Raw genomic sequence first — 16,197 nt, forward strand, 5'->3', positions numbered from 1 at the left:
CCACCCGATCTAAATTATGGCTAATGGGAGCACATGAAATCTTCTCAGTGGGATAGGACTAAATGCTGCGGATGAGCTAGGATGAAGATGGTTACAGTCGTGGAAGGACTTGCATCCACAGACTCGCCGCACACAGACTCACAGACGTGCACACACAGACTCACACATACACACAAACTTGAGCGATCAGACTTGCGTGCGCACACAGACTCACACACACTCACACATAGACTCATACACACACAGACAAACTCACAGACAGACACACACACACACAGACAGACTCACAGACAGACACACACGCAGACTCACACACGCACACACAGACTCACAGACACACACACACGCAGACTCACACGCACGCTAACACACACACCCATAGTGGGGGGACTCAACCTCAGCGAGGATGAAGTATCTCTACCAACCCCAATGTCCCACCCGGCTCTGACTTTTAAAAAAAATTTGTTCATGAGATGTGGTCATCACTGGCTGGGCCATTTAGTGCCCTTCTCTAAGGACATTTAAGAGTCAACCTTATCTTCCCTCAAAACGAGACAGAGGTGGTAGCGAAGACCACCAACTCTTCCCCCATCATCAGGAATATGACTCCCTGATGCATGGCGGCACGGTGGCGCAGTGTTTAGCACTGCTGCCTATTGGCGGCGAGGACCAGGGTTAAATCCCGGCCCCAGGTCATTGTGCGTGTGGTGTTTGCACATTCTCCCCGTGTCTGTGTGGGTATCTCGGCAGCATAGCGGTTAGCACAATTGCTTCACAGCTCCAGGGACCCAGGTTCGATTCACAGCTCCAGGGACCCAGGTTCGATTCCCGGCTTGTGTCACTGTCTGTGTGGAGTCTGCACGTTCTCCCCATGTCTGCGTAGGTTTCCTCTGGGTGCTCCGGTTTCCTCCAACAATCCAAAGATGTGCGGGTTAGTTGGATTGGCCTAGCTAAATTGCCCTTAGTGTCCAAAAAGGTTAAGTGGGAGTTACTGGGTTACGGGGATAGGGTAGAGACGTGGGTGCTCTTTGTAAGGGCCGGAGCAGACTTGATGGGCCGAATGGCCTCCTTCTGCACTGTAAATTTTATAATTCTATGAACTCAAAAGATGTACAGGATAGATGGTTGGCCGCGCTAAATTACGCCTTAATTGGAAAAAAAAAATTGGGTACTGTAAATTTAAGAAAGGAATATGACGTCCTAAGACGTAATAACAAATAGGAGTGAATCGGAGTATAAATCCCATTTCTCATATTCGATCCAACATGAATTTGATAACCGACAGTAAAAGGTAAAGGTAAAACCACAATAGCCCCAGATAGGCTGCTTTTCCCTTTGAGGGGGAGGCTGACTGGCGGTGATTTAACTTGAGGATCACCACACCTCAGGTGAGGAGCGAGGTTGAGAAGGCGGGGCCTTCATTAATAACGTCAGCCGGTACAGGAATTGAACCTGCGCTGCTGGACGCGTTTTACCTCACAAACCAGCTGTCTAGCCAACTGAGCTAAACTGGTCCCCATAGCCGACAGTACATATACACACTCTCCTGGAAGAAAAAAGACAGCAACATGATCAGCATGGAGTTGTGGTGAATGTAACTCTGTAATTCACACTGTATTGTATATACATTAGACCATGCATTGATAAGGGCAGTTGCGTTGCCCGACCACTAGGGGGAGTAGCGCTGGGAATGCTTAGGAGTTTGTACAGGCCTCCACCCTTGGCTCCGCCCATGACTCCTCCCCCTGGACTGCTGTATAAATACTAATGCTCAGAGCCAGTCGTTCAGTTCATCGAGAGTTCAACGTGGAACAGGCTGGCTCTGTTGTAAGTAGATTAAAACTACCGTTCATATCTTAAAGCACGTGTCTAGTGAATTGATGGTTCCATCAGGAGTAATGTTCAGGATCACAGACGAGCTGCAGGGCAGTCCTCAGGATAAAGATATCTTTGCGTTTGATAAGGTTCCCCACGGTCGGCTATTGCAGAAAATACGGAGGCTGGGGATTGAGGGTGATTTAGAGATGTGGATCAGAAATTGGCTAGTTGAAAGAAGACAGAGAGTGGTAGTTGATGGGAAATGTTCAGAATGGAGTGCAGTTACGAGTGGCGTACCACAAGGATCTGTTCTGGGGCCGTTGCTGTTTGTCATTTTTATAAATGACCTAGAGGAGGGCGCAGAAGGATGGGTGAGTAAATTTGCAGACGACACTAAAGTCGGTGGAGTTGTAGACAGTGCGGAAGGATGTTGCAGGTTACAGAGGGACATAGATAAGCTGCAGAGCTGGGCTGAGAGGTGGCAAATGGAGTTTAATGTGGAGAAGTGTGAGGTGATTCACTTTGGAAAGAATAACAGGAATGCGGAATATTTGGCTAATGGTAAAATTCTTGGTAGTGTGGATGAGCAGAGGGATCTCGGTGTCCATGTACATAGATCCCTGAAAGTTGCCACCCAGGTTGATAGGGTTGTGAAGAAGGCCTATGGTGTGTTGGCCTTTATTGGTAGAGGGATTGAGTTCCGGAGCCATGAGGTCATGATGCAGCTGTACCAAACTCTGGTACGGCCGCATTTGGAGTATTGCGTACAGTTCTGGTCGCCTCATTATAGGAAGGACGTGGAAGCTTTGGAACGGGTGCAGAGGAGATTTACCAGGATGTTGCCTGGTATGGAGGGAAAATCTTATGAGGAAAGGCTGATGGACTTGAGGTTGTTTTCGTTAGAGAGAAGAAGGTTAAGAGGTGACTTAATAGAGGCATACAAAATGATCAGAGGGTTAGATAGGGTGGACAGCGAGAGCCTTCTCCCGCGGATGGAGGTGGCTAGCACGAGGGGACATAGCCTTAAATTGAGGGGTAATAGATATAGGACAGAGGTCAGAGGTGGGTTTTTTACGCAAAGAGTGGTGAGGCCGTGGAATGCCCTACCTGCAACAGTAGTGAACTCGCCAACATTGAGGGCATTTAAAAATTTATTGGACAAGCATATGGATGATAAGGGCATAGTGTAGGTTAGATGGCCTTTAGTTTTTTTTTCCATGTCGGTGCAACATCGAGGGCCGAAGGTCCTGTACTGCGCTGTATCGTTCTATGTTCTATGTTCCCGGTCGCACAAAGACAGCAAAAGCCAAGGATAAAGCAGGATCAACGTGCGCTCTTCAGGATCTCTCAAGGATTCCGACAATTGAAGCACCATCTCACCAGCACCCAGGCAGTCCACAGCCTAGGCCCAGGCAGTCCACGGCCTAGGCCCAGGCAGTCCACGGCCTAGGCCCAGGCAGTCCACGGCCTAGGCCCAGGCAGTCCACGGCCTAGGCCCAGGCAGTCCACAGCCTAGGCCCAGGCAGTCCACAGCTTAGGCCCAGGCAGGGGTGGGAATACTTCCTCCCATTTCTCCCTTGTTATGTCCAGTGGGGAGCATGTCCTTTCTAAAAGTCGTCCGTATATGCCCTGCAGTTCAGCTTTCCCAGAATGTCCGTGTCCAGCAGCTCCCCCAACATTGCGTCTCTCGTGGCCCGAGGGAACCTTGTCTCCTTGCGGATCAAGTTTTTGACTGTAAAATGTTGGAATTCCTTCCCATTCGGGAGTTCCAGTCTCTCCGTCAGCTCTTCTAAGGTCGCGAGTCTATTCCATGTGTAAAAGTCCCTGATTGTTAGCGCCCCCCCCCCCCCAAACGTCCTGTCTCCATCTCTTAAAGTGACGTCTAGCATGGCTGGTGGGAACCTGTGGTCGCTGCAGACGGGGGGCCATGGTGGACACCTCGGTTAGACCGAAGTGCTATCTCATCTGGTTCCAGATTCTTAGTGTTGCTGCTACCACTGGGCTGGCTGAGTGTTTTGCCGGCGGGGATGGGAGGGCTGCCGTGGCGAGGGCCCAGAGGGTCGTCCCTGTGCAGGAGGACTACTCCATCCTCACCCATTCGTGTTTGGCCCCTTCATCTCTCCCCTGACCCTCGCTGTAGCTGCCCAGTGGGAGTATTGCAAGTCTGGGAGGGCCAGGCCGCCCATGCTGCTTCTCCTCTGCAGCGATGTCCTAGTGAATCTTGGATTCTTAGATTCCTCCCCCCACCTGGTGTCCCCCCCCCCCCCACCACCACCAACTAACGCCATAATCATTTTGTCTACTTTTTGAAAAAAGGCTTTGGGGATGAAGATCAGTATGGATCTAAACTGGAAGAGGTCCCTTGGCAATACGTTCATCTTGATCATCTGCACCCTCCCTGCCAGGGAAAGCGGGAGTGTATCCCATCTCTGCGGATCCTTTTTAACTTCCTCCGCCAGACTGGTCAGATTCCACTTGTGGATCCGTGTCCAGTCGTGGGCTGTCTGGATCCCCAGGTAGCGGAATTTGTTTCGAGACACTTTAAATGGGAGGCCTTCCAGCTCTGCCCCTCCTCCTCTTGGATTCTCCGGGAAAACCTCACTCTTGCCCAGGTTGACTTGTAGCCCGAGAAGGCCCCGAACCCTTTCAGAGGATTCATTATGTCATTCTTGCCGTTTTGCATGTCCAATATGTAGTGGAGCAGATAATCCACAAAGAGTGAGACTCTGCTCTCTGCCTCCTCTTCGGATTCCCTTCCAGCCTCTTGTGTCTCGCAGGGTGATTGCCAGGGGTTCAATTGCCGGGGCGAACAGGAGCGGGGACAGAGGGCATCCCTGTCTGGTGCTTCTGTGCAACAGGAAGTATTGAGAGCTGGTGGTACTGGTCCGAATGCTTGCTTTGGGAGCGTTGTATAAGAGTAAGAGTTTCATCCACGAGGTGAACCCCGCCCCCAGCCCAAACCACTCCTGTACCTCAATGAGGTAGAACAAAGAACAAAGAAAAGTACAGCAGAGTATCAGGCCCTTCAGCCCTCCAAGCCCGTGCCGACCATTCTGCCCGTCTAAACTAAAATCTTTGACACTTCCGAGGTCCGTATCCCTCTATTCCCAGCCTATTCATATATTTGTCAAGATGCCCCTTAAACATCACTATCGTCCCTGCTTCACCACCTCCTCCGGCAGGGAGTTCCAGGCACCCACTAACCTCTGTGTAAAAAAACTTGCCTCGTACATCGCCTCTAAACTTTACCCCTCACAACTTAAACCTCTGCCCCTAGTAATTGACCCCTCTACTCTGGGAAAAAGTCTCTGACTATCCACTCTGTCTATGCCCCTCATAATTTTGTAGACCTCTATCAGGTCGCCCCTCAACCTACGTCGTTCCAGTGAGAACAAACCGAGTTTATTCAACCTCTCCTCATAGCTAATGCCCTCCAGACCAGGCAACATCCTGGTAAATCTCTTCTGCACCCTCTCTAAAGCCTCCACATGCTACTGATAGTGTGGCGACCAGAATTGAATACTATACTCCAAGTGTGGCCGAACTAAGGTTCTATACAGCTGCAACATGACTTGGCAATTTTTATACTCAATGCCCCGGCCAATGAAGGCAAGCATACCGGATGCCTTCTTGACTACCTTCTCCACCTGTGTTGCTCCTTTCAGTGACCTGTGGATTTGTACACCTAGATCTCTCTGACTTTCAATACTCTTGAGGGTTCTACCATTCACTTTATATTCCCGACCTGCATTAGACCTTCCAAAATGCATTACCTCACATTTGTCCGGGTTAAACTCCATCTGCCATTTCTCCGCCCAAGTCTCCAAACGATCTAAATCCTGCTGTATCCTCTGACAGTCCTCATCGCTATCCGCAATTCCACCAACCTTTGTGTCAGCCGCAAACTTACTAATCAGACCGGTTACATTTTCCTCCAAATCATTTATATATACTACGAACAGCAAATGTCCCAGCACTGATCCCTGCAGAACACCACTAGTCACAGCCCTCCAATTAGAAAAGCACCCTTCCATTGCTACTCTCTGCCTTCTATGACCAAGCCAGTTCTGTATCCACCGTGCCAGCTCACCTCTGATCCCGTGTGACTTCATCTTTTGTACCAGTCTACCATGAGGGACCTTGTCAAAGGCCTTACTGAACTCCATATAGACAACATCCACTGCACTACCTGCATCAATCATCTTTGTGACCTCCTCGAAAAACTCTTATCAAGTTAGTGAGACACAACCTCCCCTTCACAAAACCGTGCTGCCTCTAATACCTCCATTTGCTTCCAAATGGGAGTAGATCCTGCCTCGAAGAATTCTCTCCAGTAATTTCCCTACCACTGACGTAAGGCTCACCGGCCTGTAGTTCTCTGGATTATCCTTGCTACCCTTCTTAAACATAGAACATAGAACGATACAGCACAGTACAGGCCCTTCGGCCCTCGATGTTGCACCGACATGGAAAAAAAAACTAAAGGCCATCTAACCTACACTATGCCCTTATCATCCATATGCTTATCCAATAAACTTTTAAATGGCCTCAATGTTGGCGAGTTCACTACTGTTGCAGGTAGGGCATTCCACGGCCTCACCACTCTTTGCGTAAAAAACCCACCTCTGACCTCTGTCCTATATCTATTACCCCTCAATTTAAGGCTATGTCCCCTCGTGCTAGCCACCTCCATCCGTGGGAGAAGGCTCTCGCTGTCCACCCTATCTAACCCTCTGATCATTTGTATGCCTCTATTAAGTCACCTCTTAACCTTCTTCTCTCTAACGAAAACAACCTCAAGTCCATCAGCCTTTCCTCATAAGATTTTCCCTCCATACCAGGCAACATCCTGGTAAATCTCCTCTGCACCCGTTCCAAAGCTTCCACGTCCTTCCTATAATGAGGCGACCAGAACTGTACGCAATACTCCAAATGCGGCCGTACTAGAGTTTTGTACAACTGCAACATGACCTCATGGCTCCGGAACTCAATCCCTCTACCAATAAAGGCCAACACACCATAGGCCTTCTTCACAACCCTATCAACCTGGGTTGCAACTTTCAGGGATCTATGTACATGGACACCGAGATCCCTCTGCTCATCCACACTACCAAGAATTTTACCATTGGCCAAATATTCCGCATTCCTGTTATTCTTTCCAAAGTGAATCACCTCACACTTCTCCACATTAAACTCCATTTGCCACCTCTCAGCCCAGCTCTGCAGCTTATCTATGTCCCTCTGTAACCTGCAACATCCTTCCGCACTGTCTACAACTTCACCGACTTTAGTGTCGTCTGCAAATTTACTCACCCATCCTTCTGCGCCCTCCTCTAGGTCATTTATAAAAATGACAAACAGCAACGGCCCCAGAACAGATCCTTGTGGTACGCCACTCCATTCTGAACATTTCCCATCAACTACCACTCTCTGTCTTCTTTCAACTAGCCAATTTCTGATCCACATCTCTAAATCACCCTGAATCCCCAGCCTCCGTATTTTCTGCAATAGCCGACCGTGGGGAACCTTATCAAACGCTTTACTGAAATCCATATACACCACATCAACTGCTCTACCCTCGTCTACCTGTTCAGTCACCTTCTCAAAGAACTCGATAAGGTTTGTGAGGCATGACCTACCCTTCACAAAACCATGCTGACTATCCCTAATCATATTATTCCTATCTAGATGATTATAAATCGTATCTTTTATAATCCTCTCCAAGACTTTACCCACCACAGACGTTAGGCTCACCGGCCTATAGTTACCGGGGTTATCTCTACTCCCCTTCTTGAACAAAGGGACCACATTTGCTATCCTCCAGTCCTCTGGCACTATTCCTGTAGCCAATGATGACCTAAAAATCAAAGCCAAAGGCTCAGCAATCTCTTCCCTGGCTTCCCAGAGAATCCTAGGATAAATCCCATCAGGCCCCGGGGACTTATCTATTTTCACCTTGTCCAGAATTGCCAACACTTCTTCCCTACGCACCTCAATGCCATCTATTCTAATAGCCTGGGTCTCAGCATTCTCCTCCACAATATTATCTTTTTCAAAGGAATAACATTGGCTATTCTCCAGTCCTCCGGGACATCACCTGAAGACAGTGAGGATCCAAAGATTTCTGTCAAGGCCTCAGCAATTTCCTCTCTAGCCTCCTACAGTATTCTGGGATAGACCCCATCAGGCCCTGGGGACTCATCTATCTTAATATTTTTCAAGACGCCCAACACCACGTCTTTTTTGGATCTCAATGTGACCCAGGCTGTCGACACACCCTTCTCCAGACTCAACATCCACCAATTCCTTCTCTTTGGTGAATACTGATGCCAAGTATTGACCTGCTGAAGCCAGTCTAAAAACCTTCCTTGCCTTATCATTATGTCTCCCCTATTGTCCCGATTTCCCCCTTTCTGCCCTACCCTGCCCCCCTGAATAAAGAATAATCTTTATTCTGGAATGTCATCCAGAACCTGGCTGAGTTTAAATCCCGAATTTTATATTGTTCACAAACCTTGTTGAGTTCTTTGAGAAGGTGACCAAACAGGTGGACGAGGGTAAAGCAGTTGATGTGGTGTATATGGATTTCAGTAAAGCGTTTGATAAGGTTCCCCACGGTAGGCTATTGCAGAAAATACGGAGGCATGGGATTCAGGGTGATTTAGCAGTTTGGATCAGAAATTGGCTAGCTGTAAGAAGACAGAGGGTGGTGGTTGATGGGAAATGTTCAGCCTAGAGTTCAGTTACTAGTGGTGTACCACAAAGATCTGTTTTGGGGCCACTGCTGTTTGTCATTTTTATAAATGACCTGGAGGGCGTAGAAGGATGGATGAGTAAATTTGCAGATGACACTAAAGTCGGTGGAGTTGTGGACAGTGCGGAAGGATGTTACAGGTTACAGAGGGACATAGATAAGCTGCAGAGCTGGGCTGACAGGTGGCAAATGGAGTTTAATGCCGAAAAGTGTGAGGTGATTCCTTTTGGAAGGAATAACAGGAATGCAGAGTACTGGGCTAATGGTAAGATTCTTGGTAGTGTGGATGAGCAGAGAGATCTTGGTGTCCATGTACATAGATCCTTGAAAGTTGCCACCCAGGTTGAGAGAGTTGTTAAGAAGGCGTACAGTGTGTTAGCTTTTATTGGTAGAGGGATTGAGTTTCGGAGCTATGAGGTCATGTTGCAGCTGTACAAAACTCTGGTGCGGCTGCATTTGGAGTATTGCTTGCAGTTCTGGTCGCCGCATTATAGGAAGGATGTGGAAGCATTGGAAAGGGTGCAGAGGAGATTTACCAGGATGTTGCCTGGTATGGAGGGAAGATCTTATGAGGAAAGGTTGAGGGACTTAAGGCTGTTTTCGTTAGAGAGAAGAAGGTTAAGAGGTGACTTAAGTGAGGCATACAAAATTATCGAAGGATTAGTTAGGGTGGACAGTGAGAGCCTTTTTCCTCGGATGGTGATGGCTAGCACGAGGGGACATAGCTTTAAATTGAGGGGAGATAGATATAGGACAGATGTCAGAGGTAGGTTCTTTACTCAGAGAGTAGTAAGGGCGTGGAATGCCCTGCCTACAACAGTGGTGGACTCGCCGACATTAAGGGCATTTAAATGGTCATTGGATAAACATATGGATGATAAGGGAATAATGTAGATCGGCTTCAGAGTGGTTTCACAGGTCGGCGCAACATCGAGAGCCGAAGGGCCTGTACTGCGCTGTAATGTTCTATGTTCTTGTAGAGGGCCAACTTCGCGTAAACCCGGCCCTACGCGTTGCCAGGTCTGCCCCAATATCCTGATACACCCTTATTCTTTCTACTTTCCAACCGCAGGATCTGTTGCCGAGCCCAACGCAGGATCCTCTCCCGGTTCTGATATCTGTGCAATTTTCTGATTATCGCCCTCGGCTACTCCCTGGCCTTGGACTTTGGTCAGAGTGACCTGTGGGACATGTCGATCTCCGGTGGCTTGTGGAAGCTGTCCCTTCTAACCAAGTTGCCCAGCATCTGGGCTGCGTAGTCAGTTGGGCCTCTGCCCTCGATTCCCTCTGGCAGGCCCACTATTCGAATATTCTGTCACCTAGTCCTGTTCTATTGGTCCTCCTGGCCCTCGACCTCCTCGTTCAGACTCCCTTAGGTCACCACCAATCTCTGCTTCCAGGGCGACAATCCTGTTGCTCTGGTCGGTTGATGGCTTTTCGAGCTCTTAGATTGTTCCTCCCTGAGCCTCCAGCTTCCTCCGCATCCCATCGAACGCCATCTGCATGGTAACCAGCACCTCTGCCACCCTGATCCCCACCAGGATCTCCACTTTGATCTCTTCCTTCGTCACAGTCAGTTCCTTGGTTCGGAATGTCTTCCATCCCTCTCCAGGCAGGGTGGGGGGTAGAGCCCGTTGTCCTGGTTGTTAGTCTCCCTCACTCGGGAGTGGCCGGGGACCCCTCGACTCGTGGGTCTACTGACTTGCTCGCTGCTCCTGCCCTTTTCTACTGCTCTAGCTTCCCTGTGGCCTATTGAGCTACTGCTTGCTGGCACATTGTTCTTCTTCTCTGCCTTTTTCATTTAGGAGTTGAAGTCCGAATGTTCAGGCTAAATTTGGCCGAAAGTGCCTGTTTTACCGTGTTCTGGAGAAGAGCTACCTGATGTGTGACTATTCAGCACATCCCCGTCACTGGAAGTTCCCCTAGACACTGAGGGTGGGATTCTCCGACCCCCCGCCGGGTCGGAGAATGACCGGGGGTCGGCGTGAATTCTGCCCCCGCCGTCCTCCAAATTCTCCGGCCCCCCAAAAATCGGCCCGGCGTGAATCGCGCTGCCCACCTCAGGGAATGGCGGGTCCGGTGCGACTCAATGGGCACCGGGGCTGCCCGAATTCTCCGGCCCACAATGGGCCGAAGTCCCGCCCGTTCTTTGCCAGACCCGCCGGCGTAAATTGGAGTAGGTCCCTTACCGGCGGGACCTGGTGGCGCAGGCGGCCTCCAGGGTTCTTGGGGGGGGGGGGGGGGGATGGGGGGATCTGGCCCCGGGAGGTGCCCCCACGGTGGCCTGGCCCGCGATCGGGGCCCATCGATCCGTCAGCGGGCCTATGCCATGGGGGCACTCTATTGTTCCGCACCGGTGGCTGTAGCAGTCCACCATTGCCGGTGCAGAAACGATGCCCTCTGTGCATGTGCGGGGATGACACCAGCACACGGTGGCGCTCCCGCGCATGTGCCAACTCGCGCTCGGCCGGCGGAGGCCCTTTGGCGCCGGTTGGCGTGGCGCCAAGCCCCTTTCCCGCCGGCCGGGCACAAACCACTCCGGGGCAGGCCTCGCCCCTGAAGGTGCGGAGGATTCCGCACCTTTGGGGCGGCCCGACACTGCAGTGGTTCACGCCACTTCGTCCCGCCGGAGTTGCCCGCCCCGTCGATTACGGCAGAATCCCGCCCTGAAATTTCTTTAGCCGAGGTAGTCATGGGGGCTTAACAAGTACATTTTTAATAAATCAATTTTGCTGATGTAAGTGGAGATGTCCACCCACTCAATACAATCTTTCCTGCGAGGAATCGGCTATCAATTAGTTCAGGTCCCAGTCACTGCACCTGATTTTAATAGTTAATACAGATTCTGTTGAAACCAGTGGAGTTTAAGGACGAAGACAAGAGGAGAAATCTGACTGGGCTTGATTATGTCATTGTCTGACATGTATCGAATCTTCTCTTGGACTTGAGTTAATTCACCAGGGCTCAGCCGCTATGTCCACACTAGGTACCAGTTGCAATGTTTGCCTGTGAGACGCGGAAGAGAAAGAGCACATCTTACTGTGCCTTCACAGCGCCAGTTCGATTCCCCGCTGGGTCACTGTCTGTGCGGAGTCATGATTAGCCATGATTAGGAAGTGGGTAGTGGGGGAGGGGTCAGTATGGGAGCGGATGGAGGCGGCGTCATGTAAAGACACCAGTCTGAGAGCATTGGTAACGGCACCTCTGCCGTTCTCGCCGGCCCGATACTCCAAAAGTCCGGTGTTAGCGGCGGCTCTGAGGATCTGGGAGTAATGGAGGAAATATAAGAGAGTGGAGGGAGCATCGATTTGGACCCTGATTTATAATAACCACAGGTTTGTACCGGGTATGCTAGATGGCAGGTTCCGGAGTTGGCAGAGGGCAGGAATTGGAAGGATGGGGGGGGTCTATTTATAGACTGGAGCTTTCCCAGCTTGAAAGCTTTGGAGGATAAATTTAAATTGCCAGCAGAGAATGGGTTTAGGTATCTGTAGGTGCGAGACTTCCTGAGAAAACAGGTGCTGGCCTTTCCGCTGCTGCCGCCACGGGGGATACAGGATAGAGTAGTCTCCAATATCTGGGTGGGAGAGGGGAAGGTATCGGATATTTACCAGGAGCTGTCGGAGGCAGAGGAAACCCCGGAGGAGCTGTTTAATGGCAAGTGGGAGGACGAGCTAGGAGGAGAGATAGAGGCGGGTCTATGGGCGGATGCCCTAGCAGGGTTAGCACCTCCTCATCATGCACCAGGCTTAGCCTGCTACAATTTAAGGTAGTCACCGGGCACACATGACAGCGGCTAGGATGAGTAACTCCTTCGGGATAGAGGATAGGTGTGCGAGGTGCGCAGGAAGCCCAGCAAATCATGTCCACATGTTTTGGGCGTGCCCGAAGCTTAGAGGGTTTCGGCAGGATTTTGCTGAGACAATGTCCACGGTTCTAAAAACACGGGTGGTGCCGAGTCCGGAGGTAGCGACCTTTGGAGTGTCGGAAGATCCGAGAGTTCAGGGGGCGAAAGAGGCCGACGTCTTGGACTTTGCCTCCCTGGTAGACGGATCTTGTTAATGTGGAGGGACTCAAAGCCCCCGAGTGTATGGGCAGCACGGTAGCATGGTGGTTAGCATAAATGCTTCACAGCTCCAGGGTCCCAGGTTCAGTTCCCGGCTGGGTCACTGTCTGTGTGGAGTCTGCACGTCCTCCCCGTGTGTGCGTGGGTTTCCTCCGGGTGCTCCGGTTTCCTCCCACAGTCCAAAGATGTGCGGGTTAGGTGGATTGGCCATGCTAAATTGCCCGTAGTGTAAGGTTAATGGGGGGATTGTTGGGTTACGGGTATAGGGTGGATACGTGGGTTTAAGTAGGGTGATCATTGCTCGGCACAACATCGAGGGCCGAAGGGCCTGTTCTGTGCTGTACTGTTCTATGTTCTATGTAGAGACTTGCGTTAGTGACATGGCTGGGTTTCTGCATCTCAAGAAAATAAAGTGCACCTTAAGAGGGTCAATGGTAGGGTTCACCCGGAGGCAGCAGCCGTTCGTCGACTTTCTCGGGGAAAATTAAAATGTCGGCAGATGCAGTATTCCAAAATGGGGTAGGGGGGATTGTTGTTGTATGGTTGGGGAGTGTGAAGATTGAGATGTGTGGGATGGGGGGGAAATGTTTATTTTACCATGTTGATGTTATTGTTTATGTTGCTGTTATAAAAATTTTCAAATACCTTTATAAAATATTTTTTAAAACATTGTGACTCCTTTTGCTTGTGCCTCAGAACATGTGGTCTGTGCTACTGAGTCTCAATCAAGGAGGCTGAACATCACCTTCTCCTCACTTAAATCTGCAAAACGTTTCACACAGCCAGATCACTAGGTCATCTGACCGAGGTGCTGGCTCAGCTCTCTGGTGGAGCTGGTAACCTCACAATCAGAAATATAACAGGGACCTCCTCCTCTCAGTGTTCTATGTTCCTAACTTTATTTGCCTTATTGAAGATTACTGGGGAGGTTACCACTCTACCCTCAATCAAATCATTACCCAAAAGTAAATCTGCCCCAGCCGCTGGCAGACTCGGGACAATCCCCACTTTAACTGGTTAAGAGATGAGGCCACACTCTAACTGGACCAGATACAGGGTTATGGGCATAAACATACATAGAACATAGAACAGTACAGCACAGAACAGGCCCTTCGGCCCTCAATGTTGTGCCGAGCCATGATCACCCTACTCAAACCCACGTATCCACCCTATACCCGTAACCCAACAACCCCCCCCTTAACCTTACTTTTATTAGGACACTACGGGCAATTTAGTATGGCCAATCCACCTAACCCGCACATCTTTGGACTGTGGGAGGAAACCGGAGCACCCGGAGGAAACCCACGCACACAGGGGGAGGACGTGCAGACTCCACACAGACAGTGACTCAGCCGGGAATCGAACCTGGGACCCTGGAGCTGTGAAGCATTTATGCTAACCACCATGCTACCCTGCTGCCTTCCAGACACTTGATTAAAACCTTCACATTCACCAAACTTTCTGGTGGGAAGGTTACGTCTTCATTCAACATTAATGATTAGGTGGCCCTTGTATCTCTGAACAGGAAAAATGGGTTGGTCACCTCAGTAGATTGGTAAGGAGTCACCTTTCCCTTGAAGACAAAACCCTGGTAACCTTCTAAGTCTAGCACATCCATGGTGATAATCTTGGAGGGGTCAATCACCGTAGTTAAAGCCACAAATCTTTCTATCATGCCACTTGTTAAGAACCCCAAAAAGACCCATTGGTTTCCGCTTAAACTTCCAGCAGTCAGCTTTCATGTGCCCTGCTTTACTTCAGTGAAAACACACTGGTCTTAAAGAATGATTGCTCCTCTCTCCTGACCGAAGCAAGGCTTCCTGCGTTCCCATTTTTACTCTCCATTTCACTGCTCCCCTATTGCCTACCACATTCTGATTTCCCGGACATCTGGAGATTATTAGAGAAGTGTTTTTCTTGTTTGAAGTGTTTATGCTTGACTGTAATCATGGCATTATCCCTCACCTTTCAGACCCCTTGATTGGGATGATGTTTTTAAATTCCTCGACATGGAATTGCCTCTCATGGGTTTTCATAAGAGGATCAAACCTTAAAAGATCTCATCCAGCAATCAAAGTGATGTCTTTAATTCACTCAAATTTAATGTAGATTTGGGCAGGCTTTTTCTGAGTACAGTATTGCTCAATTTGTGATGGTATGTCTCAGGCACTAACTGGTGTTTAATCTAGCAATTTTAATCTGTTCACAATTTAATGAACTCTTTGCTGATGATATGGAAGTAAGCTTCACGGGCACCTCCAACTAAATTGATTTGTAAAAAGAAGGTCCAAAGCTCTTTGGCTATTTTAACCTATTAACAATTTTATCATCGAAATCATAGAAAACTGAGGATACAGAAGGAGGCCATTCAGCCCATTATGTCTGTGCCGGTTAACAAAGAGACCCCCAGCCTAAACACATTTTAAAAAATAATTTTAGAGTACCCAATTCATTTTTTCCAATGAAGGGGCAATTTAGCGTGGCCAATCCACCTACCCTGCACATCTTTGGGTTGTGGGGGCGAAATCCACGCAAACACGGGGAGAATGTGCAAACTCCACACGGACAGTGACCCAGAGCCGGACGAACCTGGGACCTCGGCGCCATGAGGCTGCAGGGCTAACCCACTGTGCCACCGTGCTGCCCTAAACACCTTCCGACATTGCCCAGATTGTGGAGGAGCAGGAAATTAACAGTTGCTGCCTGTCTTATTTTTTAAAAAAAATTTAGAGTACCTAATTCTTTTTTCCAATTAAGGAACAATTTAGCGTGGCCAATTCACCTACCCTGCACATATTTTTGGGTTGTGGGGATTAAACCGATGTAGACACGGGAGAATGTGTAAACTCCCCACGGAGAGTGACCCAGGGCTCGGATTGAACCTGGGACCTCAGCATGTGAGGCAGCAGTGCTAACCACTGCGACACCGTGCTATCCCGTGCTGCCTGATTTAAACTGGAACGATGGTGAACGCTGAGCGCCTCAGTTATTTTATCACAAAATCCAGGTCCTTGTGTCTCGGACCGGGGCTGAGCGCTCGCTCAATGGATGTGACCATTCTGTGAGCAGACTGGAATCTAACAGCCTTATCTCGTTCTCCTCCTCATCTCTTCCAGATGATTTGGACTATCTAGCAGCAGGAGTGGACGGTATTCTCACAAGAGCAGAAATCAAAAGGCGGAGCGAGCTTCTGGTGCAAGATAAAACGAGAATAGTGAGGAGAGTAAAGAAGAAGGGCAGGAAACGATATGTCAGCAAGAAGAAGACTGTTTGTGATATGGGGGGCTGAGAAGAGCTCAGTCTCCATCACTGAAATAAACAGGGGCTTCTTTACTGCCTGAACCTATGCTTATTTTTTTGTTACCAATTACTGCGAACGCTGGAAATCTAAAATCAAGACAGAGAATATTAGAAATACTCAGCAGTCAGGCAGCACCTGTGGAGAGAGAGTACAGAGCTATTGTTTCCAATTGACGGCCTTTTATCAGCGGAGGATAAGGTTCGGGGTGTCACTCCGAGAGAACCCACAAAACGGTTGAATGAGAAATCCAAATTGGCA

At 49.5% G+C, this 16,197-nt stretch overlaps 1 protein-coding gene across 1 annotated transcript in view; it reads left to right on the top strand.

The window, feature by feature from the left end:
* LOC119955794 (coiled-coil domain-containing protein 183-like) overlaps positions 1-15,980 on the top strand; it is a 112,735-nt gene extending 96,755 nt beyond the window's left edge. The window contains exon 14 of the mRNA XM_038782373.1: positions 15,755-15,980. Coding sequence (XP_038638301.1) covers positions 15,755-15,927 — 173 coding nt within the window. The 3' untranslated portion in view covers positions 15,928-15,980. The remainder of the gene's footprint in view (positions 1-15,754) is intronic.
* The last annotated feature ends 217 nt before the right edge of the window (positions 15,981-16,197 follow it).

The sequence above is a fragment of the Scyliorhinus canicula genome, chromosome 21 (genome assembly GCF_902713615.1).
Source record: "Scyliorhinus canicula chromosome 21, sScyCan1.1, whole genome shotgun sequence".
Lineage (NCBI taxonomy): Eukaryota > Metazoa > Chordata > Chondrichthyes > Carcharhiniformes > Scyliorhinidae > Scyliorhinus > Scyliorhinus canicula.